Here is a 16,589-nt window from a genome sequence, read left to right on the forward strand (position 1 = left end):
GATTTTTTTTTAAAAAAGAGAGAGGACTTAACTACATGCTTGTGGGTTATCTATTTTATATACAGTACTGTGTATATTTTAATCCCAAACTCCTAATTTATCCCTCCCTGATCAACTGGTTTTTGATAAAGGTGCAAAGGCAAACCAATAGATAATTTTTTAAACAAATGGTACGAAAAATATTGGACATCCACATATAAAAACAAAAAAAACCAAACCCTATACTTTTTACCATATACAAAATTATCTAAAAATCAATAATAAATGTAAATATAAAATCTCTATAACTACATAAACCTTTTAGAAGTAAACAAAGGTAAAAGACCTTTGCAACCTTGATTTAGGTGAAAATTTCTTAGAGATGATACCTAAGAACAGTCCTTTACAAAATTGATAGATTGAATTTCATCCAAACTTAAAATTCTATTTGAAAGACACTGTTAAGAAAATAAAAACACAAGTCATAAAAAGTTGGAGAAAATATTTATAAAACACATATCTAATAAAGCCTTCGATATATCCAGAATAAAGAACTCTTACAAGTGAATAATAAAGCCAATAATGAAATTATAAGATAGCCAAATGGTCTGAATAGACATTTCACCAATTAAGCATATGAAAAGATGCTCAACATCATCAATACACAGGAAAATAACAAATTCAAACCACAATGTGATACTACTACGCATCTATTAGAAAGGCTAAACCAAAACCAAAGCAAATCTGTCAATACCAAATTCTTGGTGAGGATGTGGAAAAACTAGAACTCAGATTTTGCTGGCAGGATTGGTACCATAAACGTTACAGCCACTATGGAAAACTGTGCCAGTTTCATAGTAAGTTAAATATACACTTACTACATGGCCCAATAATTTCATCGAGTGTTTAGTACACAAGAGAAATAAAAGCATGAAGGCTTATGTTCACATAAACACCTGCATGTGAATGTTTATGAAAGCTTCATTTACTAGTACTAAAAACTGGAAACATCTCAATTGTCCTTCAACTGGAAAATGACAAGAGAAATTGAAGTACATCTATACAACAGAATACTGCTCAGCAATAAAAAGGAATGAAGTACTAATCTACTCAATAGCATGGAAAAATCTCAAATGTATTATGCTAAGTTAAAGAACACAGTCTCAAAGGGTACATACATATTGTAGGATTCATTTACATGGGTTTCTAGAAAAGGTAAAACTATGGGACAGAAGACAGACCAGTTGTATCCAGGGGCAGCCAGGGGCTGAGATGTGGGGAGAGATTGATGATGAAGGGACATGGGAAAATTTGGGGTGTGATGGACCTGTTCTACACCTTGACTGTGGTGGTAATTGCATGACCACATGTTTGCTAAAATTAAGTAAATACAGACTGAAAAAGCGTAAAATTGACTGTATTGACTATATTAAAACTCCATAAACTTTACTTTAAAACAACAAAAAAAGATACCATAACACTTTAAGTGAAAAAAATTTACTTTCGTCACAAATGATCAGATATCCACGTACTGGCTGAGGATAATCATATATGAGTTGAGCATGAGGGAAGGCAGTTATTTTTAAGGTGTTTTAGCATGAACTGCTAACGGAGGAAGAAAATTGACCACACAAAATATTTGCTTTGGGGAAATACAATTGCTAAATGAAGAAAGAGAACATGTCACGCTTTGGTCTGAGTTATTTTTGCCTGAAACTAAGCTGTTTTAGCTCTAAATATTTTAATATATATTTGAATCTTAGATGTATTGGGACCCAGAAGTACTCATACCTTCTCCAATAACTCTTTTTGCAGATCCATGTTTCCTTTATGCTGCTAATAAAGCAAGAAAGGTAACTGCTCTTGAAATTTGAAAGAGCCTTACAAAATACTCATCTTCCCTGGTGGTTCATATAGTAAAGCGTCTGCCTACAATGCAGGAGACCTGGGTTTGATCCCTGGGTCGGGAAGATCCCCTGAAGAAGGAAATGGCAACTCACTCCAGTACTCTTGCCTGGAAAATCCCATGGATGGAGGAGCCTGATAGGCTACAGTCCACGGGGTCGCAGAGTCAGACACGACTGAGTGACTTCACTTCACTCACTACAAAATACTCAGGTCATGTACAGTAACTTCTGGAAGTGAAGTGTAAGTTGATCAGTCATGTCTGACTCTTTGCAATCCCACGGACTATACAGTCCATGGACTTCTCCAGGCCAGGATGCTGGAGTGGGGATTTTCCCAACTCAGGGATCGAACCCAGGTCTCCCACAATGCAGGCAGATTCTTTACCAGCTGAGCAACCAAGAAGCCCAACTCCTGGAAGAGGCAAGTTTTCGTTCTGTTTCAGAATCTCGGTTTTGAAGATGGAGGTAAGTTTTGAATTTGACTCAACATATCTGATAACAGAAGCCCCTATGCATAAGTCTTCTGGGTGGTCACTCAGTGCCAGGTATTATTCTCTGTACAAAGACCTCCAATATCTAATCCAGAAGATTCCAGAGATTCTATCACTGCATTTATAGATATGGACTCATTTAAACCCACATTCATTAACAGAACTGAAATGTATTACAGGTAGAGCGTGTTCCTTTTATCATTTGAGTCCTTCTACAGTGAAAAATGACACAGAGAATCAGTTCAGTTCAGTTCAGTCACTGTCGTGTCTGACTCTATGTGACCCCATGGACTGCAGCACACCAGGCCTCCCTGTCCATCACCAACTCCCGGAGCTTACTCAAACTCATGTCCATCGAGTCAGTGATGCCATCCAACCATCTCATCCTCTGCTGTCCCTTTCTCCTCCCGCCTTCAATCTTTCCCAGCATCAGGGTCTTTTCAAATGAGTCAGTTCTTCGCATCAGATGCCCAAAGTACTGGAGTTTCAGCTTCAGCATCAGTCCCTCCAATGGATATTCAGGACTGATTTCCTTTAGGATGGACTGGTTGGATCTCCTTGCAGTCCAAGGGACTCTCAAGAGTCTTCTCCAACACCACAGTTTAAAAGCATCAATTCTTCAGTGCTCAGCTTTCTATACAGTCCAACTCTCACATCCATACATGACTACTGGAAAAAATGTTGGTCTCTAGCTTATTGTATTTCATAATTGATATATACTCTCATCCACATCTTATTTGTTAGTATTAAGCAAAGACAGTAGTGCTTACTATTAGCAAGATAATGGTAATTTATGTAATAATTTCCTCCTAGAGTAGCATCCCAGAGAAGGCAATGGCACCCCACTCCAGTACTCTTGCCTGGAAAATCCTATGGATGGAGGAGCCTGGAAAGCTGCAGTCCATGGGGTTGCTAAGAGTCGGACATGACTGAGCGACTTCACTTTCACTTTTCACTTTCATGCTTTGGAGAAGGAAATGGCAACCCACTCCAGTGTTCTTGCCTGGAGAATCCCAGGGATGGGGGAGCCTGGTGGACTGCCGCCTATGGGGTCGCACAGAGTCGGACACGACTGAAGTGACTTAGCAGCAGCAGAGTAGCATCCTTCCTCAGAAGTTTGAATAAGGGAGAGGATTCAGGACCGGTGGTCATAAGAATGAACGTGAGAAATGGAGGCAATCGGCACACATTGGGGTAATCCTGACTGATTAGATTTCTCAGGGCCAAAGTGGAGTCAAAACCACGGGGTCAACAGGTCACTCTGCATCCCAGGGCAGCCGCTTCACTCTTAGAAAGTCGGCTGTAAGATACAGGGAAACTTCAATGCTTCTCTTCAACCCCTGACATACTTTGGTTTTGTGTCACTGATATTTATACTTTCCAACAGGGAAGATTTAATTTGGTTGTGTCATCACCATCCAATATGCTGTGCCTATAAGGAACATTTCTGTACCTGAGGCAGCTGAAAGCATGTATCCCTTAGTATGACTAGAAAAAGCAGCCCTTTGCCTCCTCACCTGGGTCCTGTTTTGAGTTGCTTTAAGGGGATAGTGGCTCTATGGCTAGTTTCCAAGTGGTGAGCATTAGGTTCTGAACAGTCCATTAGGTTCTGCACATTAGGTTCTGAGCAGCCCATTAGGTTCTGAGCTTCCTGCTAAATGAGAGTAGCTGAGAAAGGCCTGTTCCTTTATCTAGCTACCCTACTCCTTTCCTTCATTTCCTTGGTTACAACATTCAGCTAATACCTGTCCAGTCTCCACCACAGCTTCTTCTGATGAACAAATGAGATGATTCATTGTTTGGAAGTGTTTGGTAACTGCAACATGTTGTACAAATGAAGGGCTTATGATGTAAACTAGTATTCACTGGACAGCAGTCACTTAAATTTGCATTCCTATCAGGGACAGCTAATATAGGATGCAGCTGGCTAGTGTGCTGTGTTGTTTTAATTATTCTGGCAACTGTGGAGGTAGCCTCTAATCCACCACCAACTGTGGCTGGCATTCTGCATGTGCTCCGTCTATACACAGTTCAGGAAGCTGAGCTGGAACCGTGACTGGAAACCCACTGCTCTGCTGCAGTCAGTTATTTTAAGGCTAGCTGAAACAGGAGAGTCTCTGTACAGACTGGTACGTGCAGAAGCCAGAGCTCCAACTCCAGCATTTAGAGGCAATGACTGTGACATGTAGTGACAGTTGTGCCACTCTACACAATAGCTATGGCGTCATACTGTCCCACACAAGTGAATTCAGCATTCTCTATAGATATCTAATTTGCTTGTTCTAAAATGTTACCTCTGTGTAGCATCAAAGATGCATTTATCTCCTTTCACCTGCTTTTTACTTCATACCTTTCAGATTGTCACAATCTTGGGAAGACAATTATGGTGATCTAAAAACTATCTGCTTATTTTTATAGAGGCCACTTGGGAACAATGGAAAGAAGACAGGATCCATAATCCAATGACTTGGTTTGAGTTTTAACTGTGTAGTTATATGGCTTAACTGCTGAGTGTCCTGATAGAAAATGAGAATAACAACATGGGAGGGATATATATTTTGAGGGCACCTGAGATTTTACAAAACATTTTTATATATATTATCTCATTATCATTGTTGAGCTATCTTAAAATTTTACATTCATCGCTATTTTCAAATTATCATAGTTGCTACATCTGCCACTAGATCTTGCTATTTATTTGATTAAAAAAAGAATGTAAGTATATTGCTACATCATAATTTTAAAATACTTTGATAACTGTATTTTGATACAGCTGATTTTCTTTGGATTGTTATTACATAATATTTAAGCTCTTAAAATACATGTTTCTCAGAAGGGGGTTCACAAGGTTCACCAGATTGCCAAGAGTTCATAGCACAAAAAAGTTCAGAAAAGTCCAAACTAGATAGCTATTAATTTCATGAGTCAAGGTTTAGAACTAAGCAACTTTCTTGTCTTCCTCTTATGTTTGTCTTTCTTTACGTACTCATACACAAGAATTTGCATGTATAGATAGATATACCTACACATGGAGGCCCTATAGTTTAGTATTTAAAAGCATGGACTTTACAATCAGTCTTGCAGGCTTCAATCTTAGTTCTGTTCTTTATTAGCCAAGTTACTTAATCTCTCCACATCTCAGTATCCTGACCTATAAAATGAGGGAGGTAAGAGTACCCCAAACTCTTCGTGGTGTTTTGTTATTAAATGAGTTCACGTGTTACAAAACATTTAAGACGGTGCTTATATAACATAACTTTATGAATGTTGGTTAATTTTATTATCATTATCAGTATAGATGCATATGCCTGTAAGTATATTTGTAAAAATATACGTGTGTAGGCTTCCCTGGTGGCTCAGACAGTAAAGAATCTGCCTGCAATGTAGGAGACACAGGTTTGATCCCTGAGTTGGGAAGATCCCTTGCAGAAGGGAATGGTTACCCACTCCAGTATTCTTGCCTGGAGAATCCTATGGACAGAGGAACATGGCAGGCTACAGTCCATGGGGTCACCAAGAGTCAGACATGACTGAGCAACTAACATTTTCACTTTCATGTATGTAAGCAACCATTTATAAAACCTTTAATGACCATAACGTTTAAAGCCAGGGTAAAGGAAAAAGTAACCTAAAATAATGTCACTGCTCTATGACTTATGAGGCTCCCTGCCACACCTAACTACTGTGTTGGGAGACGTTACAAACAAAGAGAAACAACGATTCAGAGAGATTTATGTAAGTTCAGAGCATGGACAGGTCAACAAAAGTTACAGTAGAATCAGAAATGGTGCTGCCTGGCTACCTTACCACTGCAAATACCCCAAACACTTTTAGCAATGAGGCCAGGATCCATCATTACATACAGTGAATATTTACAAATTATTTTGTTTGGTTTTCACAAAGAAAGAAGGGTTATTCTTTGTTAGCATTTAGAGATTTTTCTTTTTGAGACATTTCTGAAACTACACAAGATTTGATCATTTTACTGTAAATCCAACCTACCTATTGTCCGCCATGTGTGATACTAGATATTTTACATTCCTTCCCTAATTTAACTGTCCCACAGGCACAGTATTATAACCTATAGTTTACAGATGAGGAAAGAGGCTCAAAAAGGTTAAGTGGTTTAAGCCAAGGTAATATAATTAATAAATAACAAAGCCAGGGCCGTGGTGGGCCAGTGGCTAAGACTTCATTCATGTTTCCAATGCAGGGGGTCTGGGTTCTGTCCCTGGTCAAGGAACCAGACCCCACATGCTGCGATGAGAACTGGGCAACTGACAGACCCCACATGCCTCAACAAAGATCAAAGTTCTGCAGCTGCAACTAAGACCTGGTGCAGCCAAATAAATAGATTACTTAATTAAAAAAAAAAGACAAGGCCAGAATTAAAATCTCAGGTTTATCTGACTCTAAAATCTGTATCCTTTTTACTATATTACACTGTACAGTATTAAAATGAATCAACTAAAATATATTATCCACAATACCTCTGGTATTCAATTAAATTATTTGAGCTTAATGTTAACAGAAAAATCTACACATCTATAAATGATAGGCATAAAATGAAAGGATTTTACTATGTATGTTTGTTTTTAGGGCCCAGTACTGAGTCCTAATTCATCTGAATCTAGGATGTAATAAGCTATGTTAAAACATTAATCCACTGTATTAGGTTAAACACTAAGAACTGCTACTAAAATGATGTCTCATTCAGGAAAAGCCTCTTCACTCCTCCTCCAGGACAATGGGCAGCACAGAAAGTGTTCGATTTAATTAGCTGTGTATGTAGAAAGAGATGCTCATCTGTTTCCATGGAGTCAAACACATCACGACACACTTCTCCATGGAAACAGAGAAGGGAAAACAGAAAATGCTAAAGTGAATGAATTCATGGAGCAGTTGGTGAGCAAAGATTGAAGGAAAAAAATAATTCATCTGTAGTACTATGTTGCTAGTTTAGAAAAGAGAAACAGCATATACATAAGAAATCATCATTCATGCTACATAAAAGAACATAGAAGATACACTGAAATTTAAGATGTATCTTAATACTAAAAAATAACATATTATTTGGTGGGAACATACAAATGTTAGGAAATACCACAGAGCAAAGGTATTACTGTCTTTGAACAGAAGTCAAAAAAATGGCAGAATTCTTAAAAGGTGAACAATATTACAGCTCAAAGTGAGTTATGAGTATGGGATTCCTTAGACAACACAATAAAATACATAGAACCAACTTATAAATACATTTATCAGTTCTGTATTTGTTTCATATCATGATTGCTCCTTTGTTTTTAAGGAATTTTTTCCTTTGGAGATATAAAATTACAGAAATATTTCAAGTTTTATTATGTAACACATTAATTTGTATGATTGAGCCTATACTGCACACTTTGTTCCCCTTAATAATTATATTTCATGTTAAAATAATGAAAGAGTTATAAAATATGTTTTCTTGAGGAGTTCTGACTTAAAAATTTTTTCCCAATGACACTTAGCCCTAACTTGTCTCTTAATTCAATTTAACTCAATTCAGATTTAATCTCAGCCCTCTAAATGATTATAGACTTATTGGGAGGAAAGATACTGAAAACAATGAAAATAATTTTCATTCACTTCTTCAATAAGCATTTCTCATGTGCCTACTATGTGCCAAGCACTGTGCTGGATTTTGTGTGTATAATAATGACTTCAACAGACCTAGTCTATACTCATGTAGGCTATTAAATTAGAGAGAGACATTAAAATAGTCAAACATACACATACACAGTTATGACCTGAGATAAATTCTATGAAAGAAAACTGAAGAGTTACAAGAGAGGACACGGTGAACAGACTTCACTGAGATTCAATGGGCAGAGCAGGCTTCTATGAAGAAGTGACCTCAATGACGAGATCTGAAGGATGAGTAAAGGTCAGCCTGACAGACAATGAGGAGAATAGCATTTTAGGCAAAAGCTTTGAGATGGAAAAGGGCTTACAGATTTGAGAAATGAAAATAAAGCAGGTTTTTCTAGGAAGAGAGTGGTGAAATGTGAGGTTGGAGAGAGAAAGAGGTATAGTTTCAAAATTTTGTTCCAAATACAATGGGAAGCAATTCAAGTGTTTTGAGCTCGATATAACTGAATATACAATTTTTAGTACAAGTAAACATGGAACATTTAGGAGAAAAGTCCAAAAAAGGCAAAACTAAACTATAGAGTGTAAGACATATGACTAGGTGGCAAAACTACAATATAATTATCACATAAACGTCACTGCTACTGCTAAGTCACTTCAGTCATGTCCGACTCTGTGTGACCCCATAGACAGCAGCCCACCAGGCTCCCCCATCCCTGGGATTCTCCAGGCAAGAACACTGGAGTGGGTTGCCATTTCCTTCTCCAAGGCATGCAAGTGAAAAGTGAAAGGGAAGCCGCTCAGTCGTGTCTGACCCTCAGTGACCCCATGGACTGCAGCCTACCAGGCTCCTCCGTCCATGGGATTTTCCAGGCAGGAGTACTGGAGTGGAGTGCCATTGCCTTCTCCGACATAAACGTCAAGACACCATATTATGCCAAGAGGGAAGGAACAATGAACTGGGGCTTCTAGAAAAACAATGTCCTGTTCTCTGACCTAATGTTGACTACATGCACTTTTGCTTCATATTTATTCATTAAATTGAACATTTAAATTCTATGGACTTCTCTATACATATATTTCAAAATAAGAAAGTATATTTTCTTTTCTTTCAGTAAAATATAGATGGAGATAAAGATGTGGGGATACAGAGTGCAGATGGCTCAAGAAGCTTGGTTTTGGTGACAGAGGTTGATAATTGTGCCCCATACCACTCTCTCATTCTTTCTTTCTGGGAACTGAGCACCCTGAGTTTTAGCTAGGCGTGATGCCATTCAGGGAGAGAGAAGTTTTTTTAGGCTCTTTGTCCTAGGCGTGGCTCTAACTCCACCCACTTCCAGGATGACAAATTGCTACCCTGCACTCTCTTTCCCCCTTCCTGCTGGCTGGGCTCTGACAACAGTGAAAGAATCTGCCTTTGACCCAAAGATGGAAGCCACATCTTGAGAATGGCAAAGTAAAGCTCTAGCAACATCCCTGGATGATTCTGTAAAGCAGAGATGTCTCTCCACCCTAGACTGCCCACTTACCTTTGTTCTATTATGAGAATGAAATATACCTCTATCTTTTAAGTCACTGTTAAAGCAGTTTAGCCCATGTACTCATACATTTACACAAAGGAAGGCTGACAAATATGGCAATACCTAGAGGCAGATACCTAGAAGGAGCAGAGAAAGATTTTTAAATAATGGAGCTAACAGAGCATGTTTATCTTCAATGTTGATAAAAGAATTTAGAATAGAGGAAAAGGTTGATGATGTAGTAATCCGAGGTTAAAAATATGAAACAAGATCCCTGAGAAGACAGACGTAGGGAGAAACTATCTTTGACAGAAAGGGATATTTGCTCTGTTTTAGCAGGAAAAGAGAAGAAGATGGGTGAAGCTGTAGGCTGACATAGTTATTAGGCTGAAAGTTGGGAGAGTTCCTATTTAGTGTTTCCACTTTAAGTAAGAAGCATAAAGAATTAGCTAAGAAAGGGCGGGAGGGAGATATGGCAGTAGTCAGAGTTTCAGTAGAGGAAAAAGGTATGGGACAGTCGTATGGAGAAATGTAATATGATGAGCAGAGTCTTGAGTGCCTTTCTGAAGTAGGGAGGCATGAATTTAAGGTGTTACCAATCTTCCACACAGGTTAAACTGTTCAGGGCTTGACAGAGGTAGATGCATTAGGTCCATCCAGAGTTGGGATTGTAACAGCCAGGTGTCACAGGTGAGAAGAAAAGGGAGTTCTTCCAAGAGAAGGATTTTAATAATAGACTGTGGAATCAGGGCTGAATAGAAAGGAAAGTAAAAACAAAAGAATAATGATGGTCAAAAGTGGAAAAGATAATGGACTGGAGGACTCAGTGACACTGAAAAACTATCATTCTCATTAGTAAATGAGCTGGAACTGAGAGTTTTAGTTGAATGGTGGGTGTCTGAGTGAAAGAGTCAGAGGTGGTAGAAGACGTCAAATTCGAAGAGTAACTGAATGTAGATAGCTGAGGTGAAGTGAGGATCACATCTCTGAAAGAGAAGAGAAATCTTTACAGAGAATGTGGTAAGAGAACTTTGTCCTTGAAGATGAGTTGGAGTTTGCTTAGCAGAGAAGGTAAGGGGGTAGAAGGTAAAAAAGGGGAGAGGGAATAGATGTATAGAGGAAACAAAGACAAAATTTATGTCATATTGAGGAATAGAAAAACTAGTCATCAGTTAGGGTGCATGGGTAGAAATTCCTGGAAAAACGAGACATTTAGAGTGAAAATGCATTCTAAAGGAATAGGTATGGAGGTTCAAGTAGTGTTGACTTTAAAGACTGGGTTGTCAATCATGATGTCATCAAACATTTAGTGGTATGTATCGAGATTACAAATAACGGAGATTTTTATATTATTTATTTTCTTTGGGACTAACGACTTGTGACTATGTAGATTTGTGGTTTTTGCAGTCTTGGAAAATTCTCAGCCACTCTTTTTCCTGTTTACTTTATTCTCTAGAGCTTCTCTAAAAGTTCTTCTAGAACCTGACCTTTCTCTATATATAAGACAGGGTGACCACTGTCAACTTCAATCAGCTGAATCAGTGATAAGAACATTTAATCAATTTAAAATCACTGACATAGGGTGCAGCATGCTCGGGGCTGGTGCATGGGGATGACCCAGAGAGTTGTTGTGGGGAGGGAGGTGGGAGGGGGGGTCATGTTTGGGAACGCATGTAAGAATTAAAGATTTTAAAATTTAAAAAAAATAAAATAATAAAATAAAATAAAATCATTGAAGTTTAAATCATTTGTAAACATTACTTTGGGAATATATTAAATATTATAGATTATCTAATATCTCATTCCAGATCTCTGTTCTTACAGAGATCTCTAATAACAGATGAATTACTAAAAGACAAATTAATTCTCTTAGCACCTTAGAGTACCTATCTAGTTCAGTTCAGTTGCTCAGTAGTGTCCGACTCTTTGCAACGCCATGAACTGCAGCACACCAGGCCTCCCTGTCCATCACCAACTCCCAGAGTCCACACAAACCCATGTTCATTGAGTTGGTGATGCCATCCAACCATCTCATTCTCTGTCATCCCCTTCTCCTCCTGCCTTCAATCTTTCCCAGCATCAGGGTCTTTTCAAATGAGTCAGCTCTTCGCATCAGGGGGCGAAAGTATTGGAGTTTCAGCTTCAATATCAGTCCTTCCAATGAACACCCAGGACGGATCTCCTTTAGAATGGACTGGTTGGATCTCCTTGCAGTCCAAGGGACTCTCAAGAGTCTCCTCTAACACCACGGTTCAAAAGCATCAATTCTTCGGCACCCAGCTTTCTTTATAGTCCAACTCTCACATCCATATATGACCGCTGGAAAAACCATAGCCTTGACTAGACCGATCTAGATTTGATGCCACATACACAGGTATTTCTCAAGTACTTTTCATCTAATCTAAAAACCACAATTTTAAGTTTCAGGACTTAATTTCTTTCTTGTCCAAGTCTTGAAACCAAATATAAACAATAATGTATTTCCACTAAAACATGTGAGTAAACTGCAAATTAAAATGAAAAAATTTCCTTAGGACAAAGAGTTATTTTTTCAAGTTTCTGTACTTAAAAAGGAACTTGGAGCTTACCTACGATAAGCTTGTGAAGAACACCCTTATCTCCATTAATAGCAGCAGCATGAACTTGGGATGCTAATGAAGAACCGGGAAAGAACAAGTTCTCTGACCTGTTCATAGTCTTCTCAACAACTGAACAACCTGAAATGATGATGCAACCAATAAATATCCATAGGAAACACTTCTGAAATCCATCTCACCAGTTCTAAATGGGTATGTTATAATTATGGCTTACTAGAAACACTTCACCAGGATTCAAAATGTCTACAGTCCTAGTTTTAGAAGAGACATAAGGAGCAAAGCAGCTGAACTTCTGTACAAGTTGCTCATCTGTAATATGAAAGGATTAGATGCTTCTAAGATGCTTATCAAACTGAACTGAAGACGCTTATCAGGGGCTGAGGGAAAAAAAAAGGCTAAGTATTTAACGTTAGACCCAGGGTTCAAAAGGCACAGTGACTGGCTAAGTTAATACAGGTGATTTGACTCCACATAATACTAAATATTAGAACTGATACTGGGACTAAAGGTGATGATGAAGTCACAAAATAGATAATGATATAAACTTATCAGGTTAAAACTACCTAGATTTAAGTGCTAAATTAGAAGGTACCTCATTCTTTCTTTCATGCCCACAAAAGGAGGCATTTTTATTTGTTCTCTTCTTGTGTCCACCACGGAAATATACCTAGTTAGAGATCTTGACCTCAGGAACTTAACTTGGAAATCACACCATTAGGATAAACCATGTTTCATTAAGGAAAATTTTGCTGACTGGTCATTTGATATGGTTTGATAGACTCTTCTAGAAATGCATTAGCTGCATAGGAAAATAGTACATTCCCTATCAGAAGAGTGCTTAAGCAGAGATCGGATTATGTCAGAAAAGGAGCAGGAAGAATTCAAGTACCTGATGGAAGGAAAGAGGAGTAGTTTCATCAATGATCATAAACTTGCATCCTAAACTTAAGATGTCCTATCAAAGTTTCAAACTTGAACCTACAAGGATAAGGGAGATAAGTACAAGAAACACGGGGAGTGATAAGTAACACGGCAAACTGGACATGTGTACCTATCTAAAGGGAGCAGCTGTTAATTAGCTTCAGCTAATATCTACCATAAAGGTAAGCAAGCCCTCTTCTGATTTTAACAAAAAGTGAAATTCCAATCCCTGTGACTCTCTTTTGTAAAATAAATTTATTACAGTTCATGAGCTTGACTCTCGTTGACAAGGATTATTGGTTATTTTAAAGTGAAAGTATTTTCTTAATTTTGTAAAGGTTAGCTCTTCATGGCTTTATTTTGCTGACAATTTCAGTTCATGTGTTGGCAGAAATTATGGGCCTTTTGAGAGACTTCTGTCATGTTTGAGCAAGTCTGTCATGTCAGAAAAACCAGTTATATGCAGGATTAAATTAAAGTGACTTAAAGAAGCTGCAAAACAGGGGTGGAGGTTAAAACACAGAAGAGTAATTATACTTGGGCTCAAGGTCCAGTTCTTTAATAATATGCAGTGTAAACATAGGCTACCTCAGCTCTGCCTTCCCATAAAATATGAAACATAAAATCAGCAGACCATGCAGATTCATTCAACAGGTTGAGTGGCAACTATGTGATAGGCACTGTTCTGATCTCTAGACATTGTTCTGCACTTTAGATCACTCCCGGTGATCAGAGTTTTGGACACATCAGAATCACAAAAAAAACTTTTGGAAAATAAATTAAAAATTTTATCTCAGTTATATATATTTATATACATCTCATAATTCTTAGCAACTTAGTACAGAAACAGGTAGATAGATGGTTTTCAGTGAATGCTTGTTGAGTGAAAAATCAGTCACAGGCTGAGTACTAAGCCCAGAGGGTGACTAGGGTCAATGTTTAGTTTCTTGGAGTAATGAGTTCATACTCATCTGTCTCAGATCTTTTATAACTCCTCATTTCTATTTACCAGAGAGGTTGGTGAGTGGTAAAGAGATAAGAACACCAGACTAGGAGAGAGGAGACCTAAATAAAAATCTTGACTCCATCCCTATTTAATTTTGTCAGCCTGAGAAATTCTTTAAAAAAAAAAAACAAACCCTCAAATGTATACAAAAATTTTTTAGCGCTGTTTTTCATTAATTTTTATAGATCAAAACCTCTTAGTTATGAAATTCTATAAAATGCAAAGGTATCATCATCAACTAACTATAAAATAAGTCAGTGTAATAAACGCTCTAATAATAACTGTAGAAAACTAGTGGTGCTGTAGTAGCAGTACTGTTAGTCGCTCAGTCATGACTGACTCTTTGCAGCTCTATGGACTATAGCCCGCCAGGCTCCTCCGTCTATGGAATTCTCCAGGCAAGAATACTGGAGTGGGTAGCCATTCCCTTTTCCAGGGGTTCTTCCCGACTCATAGACAGAATCCAGGTCTCCTGCATTGCAGGCGAATTCTTAACCATCTGAGACACCAGGGAAGCCCAAAGTGGTGCTGTAGTCACAAGCAAAGGGAGAGTAACTGCGATTAGGACCAAAGGATTGGTTGTTTGGAAAGTTCTCAGAGATGGTGACTGACATCAAACCAGGGTCTCCTGCAGTGCAGGCAGATTCTTCAGCAGCTGAGCTACCAGGCAAGCTCAGTTGAGATTGCTTGGCTACAATTGGCTGCACTGCGATCTAGCTAGGTGTTCGTAAATGAATCTGGAGAGCTAACCGGACCCAGGTTAAGTTCCTTAACTGGTTGGCTAGCAAGTGGTGTAATTATCCTGTAGGAGTGATCCATCCATCAGTAGCAATCCCTCTCGAACTGAGCTTTTCAGTTTACAACGGGCTTCCCCAGTCCATCCCATAACTATTCCTTACAGGAGTCCAAAGTGACAATTACAGGTAAGTCATTAACACATTCCACTGAAACACAACAAGGGGGTGGTTCTGACTTTATAATGCTAGAACTAACGCAGAGAGAAGAGCAAGTAGGCAAGGAGGCCAGTGATTGGAGGTTCAGGCCACAGCTCAGGCCAGGAGGGCCGAGAGTTTGAGGCAGGGGCTAAGCACTGCAGACCGATAGGAGCCTCCCCAGCCAGGCCCCCTCTTACTCACCGTCGCCTCCTCCAGGACTCACGTCCTGGGGGCGGCTCCAGGAGGCACGACCCCCGCTGGGCCGCCCCTCCTGCCAGGCCAGGCCACTACATCCAGCTGGGGCTGAGCCCACCGAGCTGAAAAGTAGTGGAACCCCTCGGAAGGCAGCGCGAGGCTCTTGACGGCACAGCCTTCTGGGAATTGTAGTTCGCGTCCCCTAATAACGCTCCCCCACGCCCTTTCTATCCCACAAGGCCCCGCGCGCGGCCAACTTGCTGGACCAGGCCCGAGAGCTTGATGGGAAAAGAGTTCCGTGCATTTGATGACGTGCTTTTTGAGAATGGCGCAGGACTACATGTTCCGACGGGCTCTGAGAGAGGCAGGACCCGGAAGTGAGGGTGTGCGAGGCCTCTCTGGAAGTTGTCCCGGGTGTTCGCCGCTGGAGCTCCGGGTCGAGAGGACAGCGTCCCGCTGCCGGGAGAATCCTCCACTGCCGCCGGCGCCCGGAGCCCAGCCCTTTCCTATCCTAACCCAACCTTCTCCAGTCCCAGACGCCAGCGCCTGTCCCTGCCGCGGACTCTGGCGCTACCATGATTCCTGCCATCTTCCTATCCTTACCCGACCTCAGATGCTCCCTGCTTCTCCTGGTGAGTGAGTGAAGGAATGACAGACCCTTCGATAGATGGTCTGTCTGTCTCCCGCCCTTACCGAGGGGGACACAGCTTCTCCTACCCTTGCTTTCCTGTTTTTTCCTCCTGGTGGCGAGGAGTGCACCCTCCCCCGCTGCCTTCATTCTCGGCATCCGTCTGTCCGCTTCCCAGGCCCCGGGTTCCTGAGGCCTGAGAAACCACGGACGGAGAATGAGACCTGTAAACCCGAGAATTAGCCCTGGGAGAAGAATCTGTGGGAGGGTCAGGGCGAGCAGCGCCCCTTCCCCCGGCTTTCGGAGGTTGTTTCAGTCCAGAGGGCTCATGGACTTGGTGGTAGTCTATGTCCAAAAGGTCGGGGCGTAGACCTTCTGTTCCCTCCCACCCCCTTCTTTTGGGAACAGTGTGAGGCCGACAGGTGCTGGGGTCTTGTGAATCTCGCTCTTGAGCCCTGAAACGGTGCCCGGGTCGGCGGAGCCCTCTGTTGTGGCTTGATACGATTGGTTGAGAACCCGGAACTGGAAGCTGGTTTGGTATCCACTGGGGGAGCAAAGGTTTGAAGGGTGGAGGCTGTGATTACCAGAAAGCCTCAGCTCAGAGCCTCCTTCACATCTGGTTATACTACCCTTCTCCACCCCGAAATTTAAGCAGAGTTGTTCTTCAGGCTCCTGGTTGGTGAATGACCAGGTTTTGTGCATACATGTGCACTTATTCCTTAACTGTCTCACCGGCTCAGCACCATCCCATCTTGCAAAGGAATCTTCCCCCACTCCGTCTTCCT

General features: G+C 40.4%; 2 protein-coding genes across 3 annotated transcripts in view; one reads left to right on the plus strand and one right to left on the minus strand.

Annotated features, from left to right (window-relative positions):
* Positions 1 to 15,829, minus strand: part of INVS (inversin) — a 138,708-nt gene extending 122,879 nt beyond the window's left edge. For both annotated transcript variants that reach the window (XM_069576059.1, XM_069576056.1), the window contains exons 1-2: positions 15,183 to 15,829; positions 12,111 to 12,239 (exon numbers count right to left, since the gene is read on the minus strand). In XM_069576059.1, the coding sequence (XP_069432160.1) occupies positions 12,111 to 12,216 (106 nt within the window). In that variant the 5' untranslated portion in view covers positions 12,217 to 12,239; positions 15,183 to 15,829. The remainder of the gene's footprint in view (positions 1 to 12,110; positions 12,240 to 15,182) is intronic.
* ERP44 (endoplasmic reticulum protein 44) overlaps positions 15,417 to 16,589 on the plus strand; it is a 100,343-nt gene continuing 99,170 nt past the window's right edge. Inside the window, exon 1 of the mRNA XM_069576062.1 lies at positions 15,417 to 15,808. Within this exon, the coding sequence (XP_069432163.1) occupies positions 15,752 to 15,808 (57 nt within the window). The 5' untranslated portion in view covers positions 15,417 to 15,751. The remainder of the gene's footprint in view (positions 15,809 to 16,589) is intronic.

The sequence above is a fragment of the Ovis canadensis genome, chromosome 2, assembly GCF_042477335.2.
Source record: "Ovis canadensis isolate MfBH-ARS-UI-01 breed Bighorn chromosome 2, ARS-UI_OviCan_v2, whole genome shotgun sequence".
Classification (NCBI taxonomy): domain Eukaryota; kingdom Metazoa; phylum Chordata; class Mammalia; order Artiodactyla; family Bovidae; genus Ovis; species Ovis canadensis.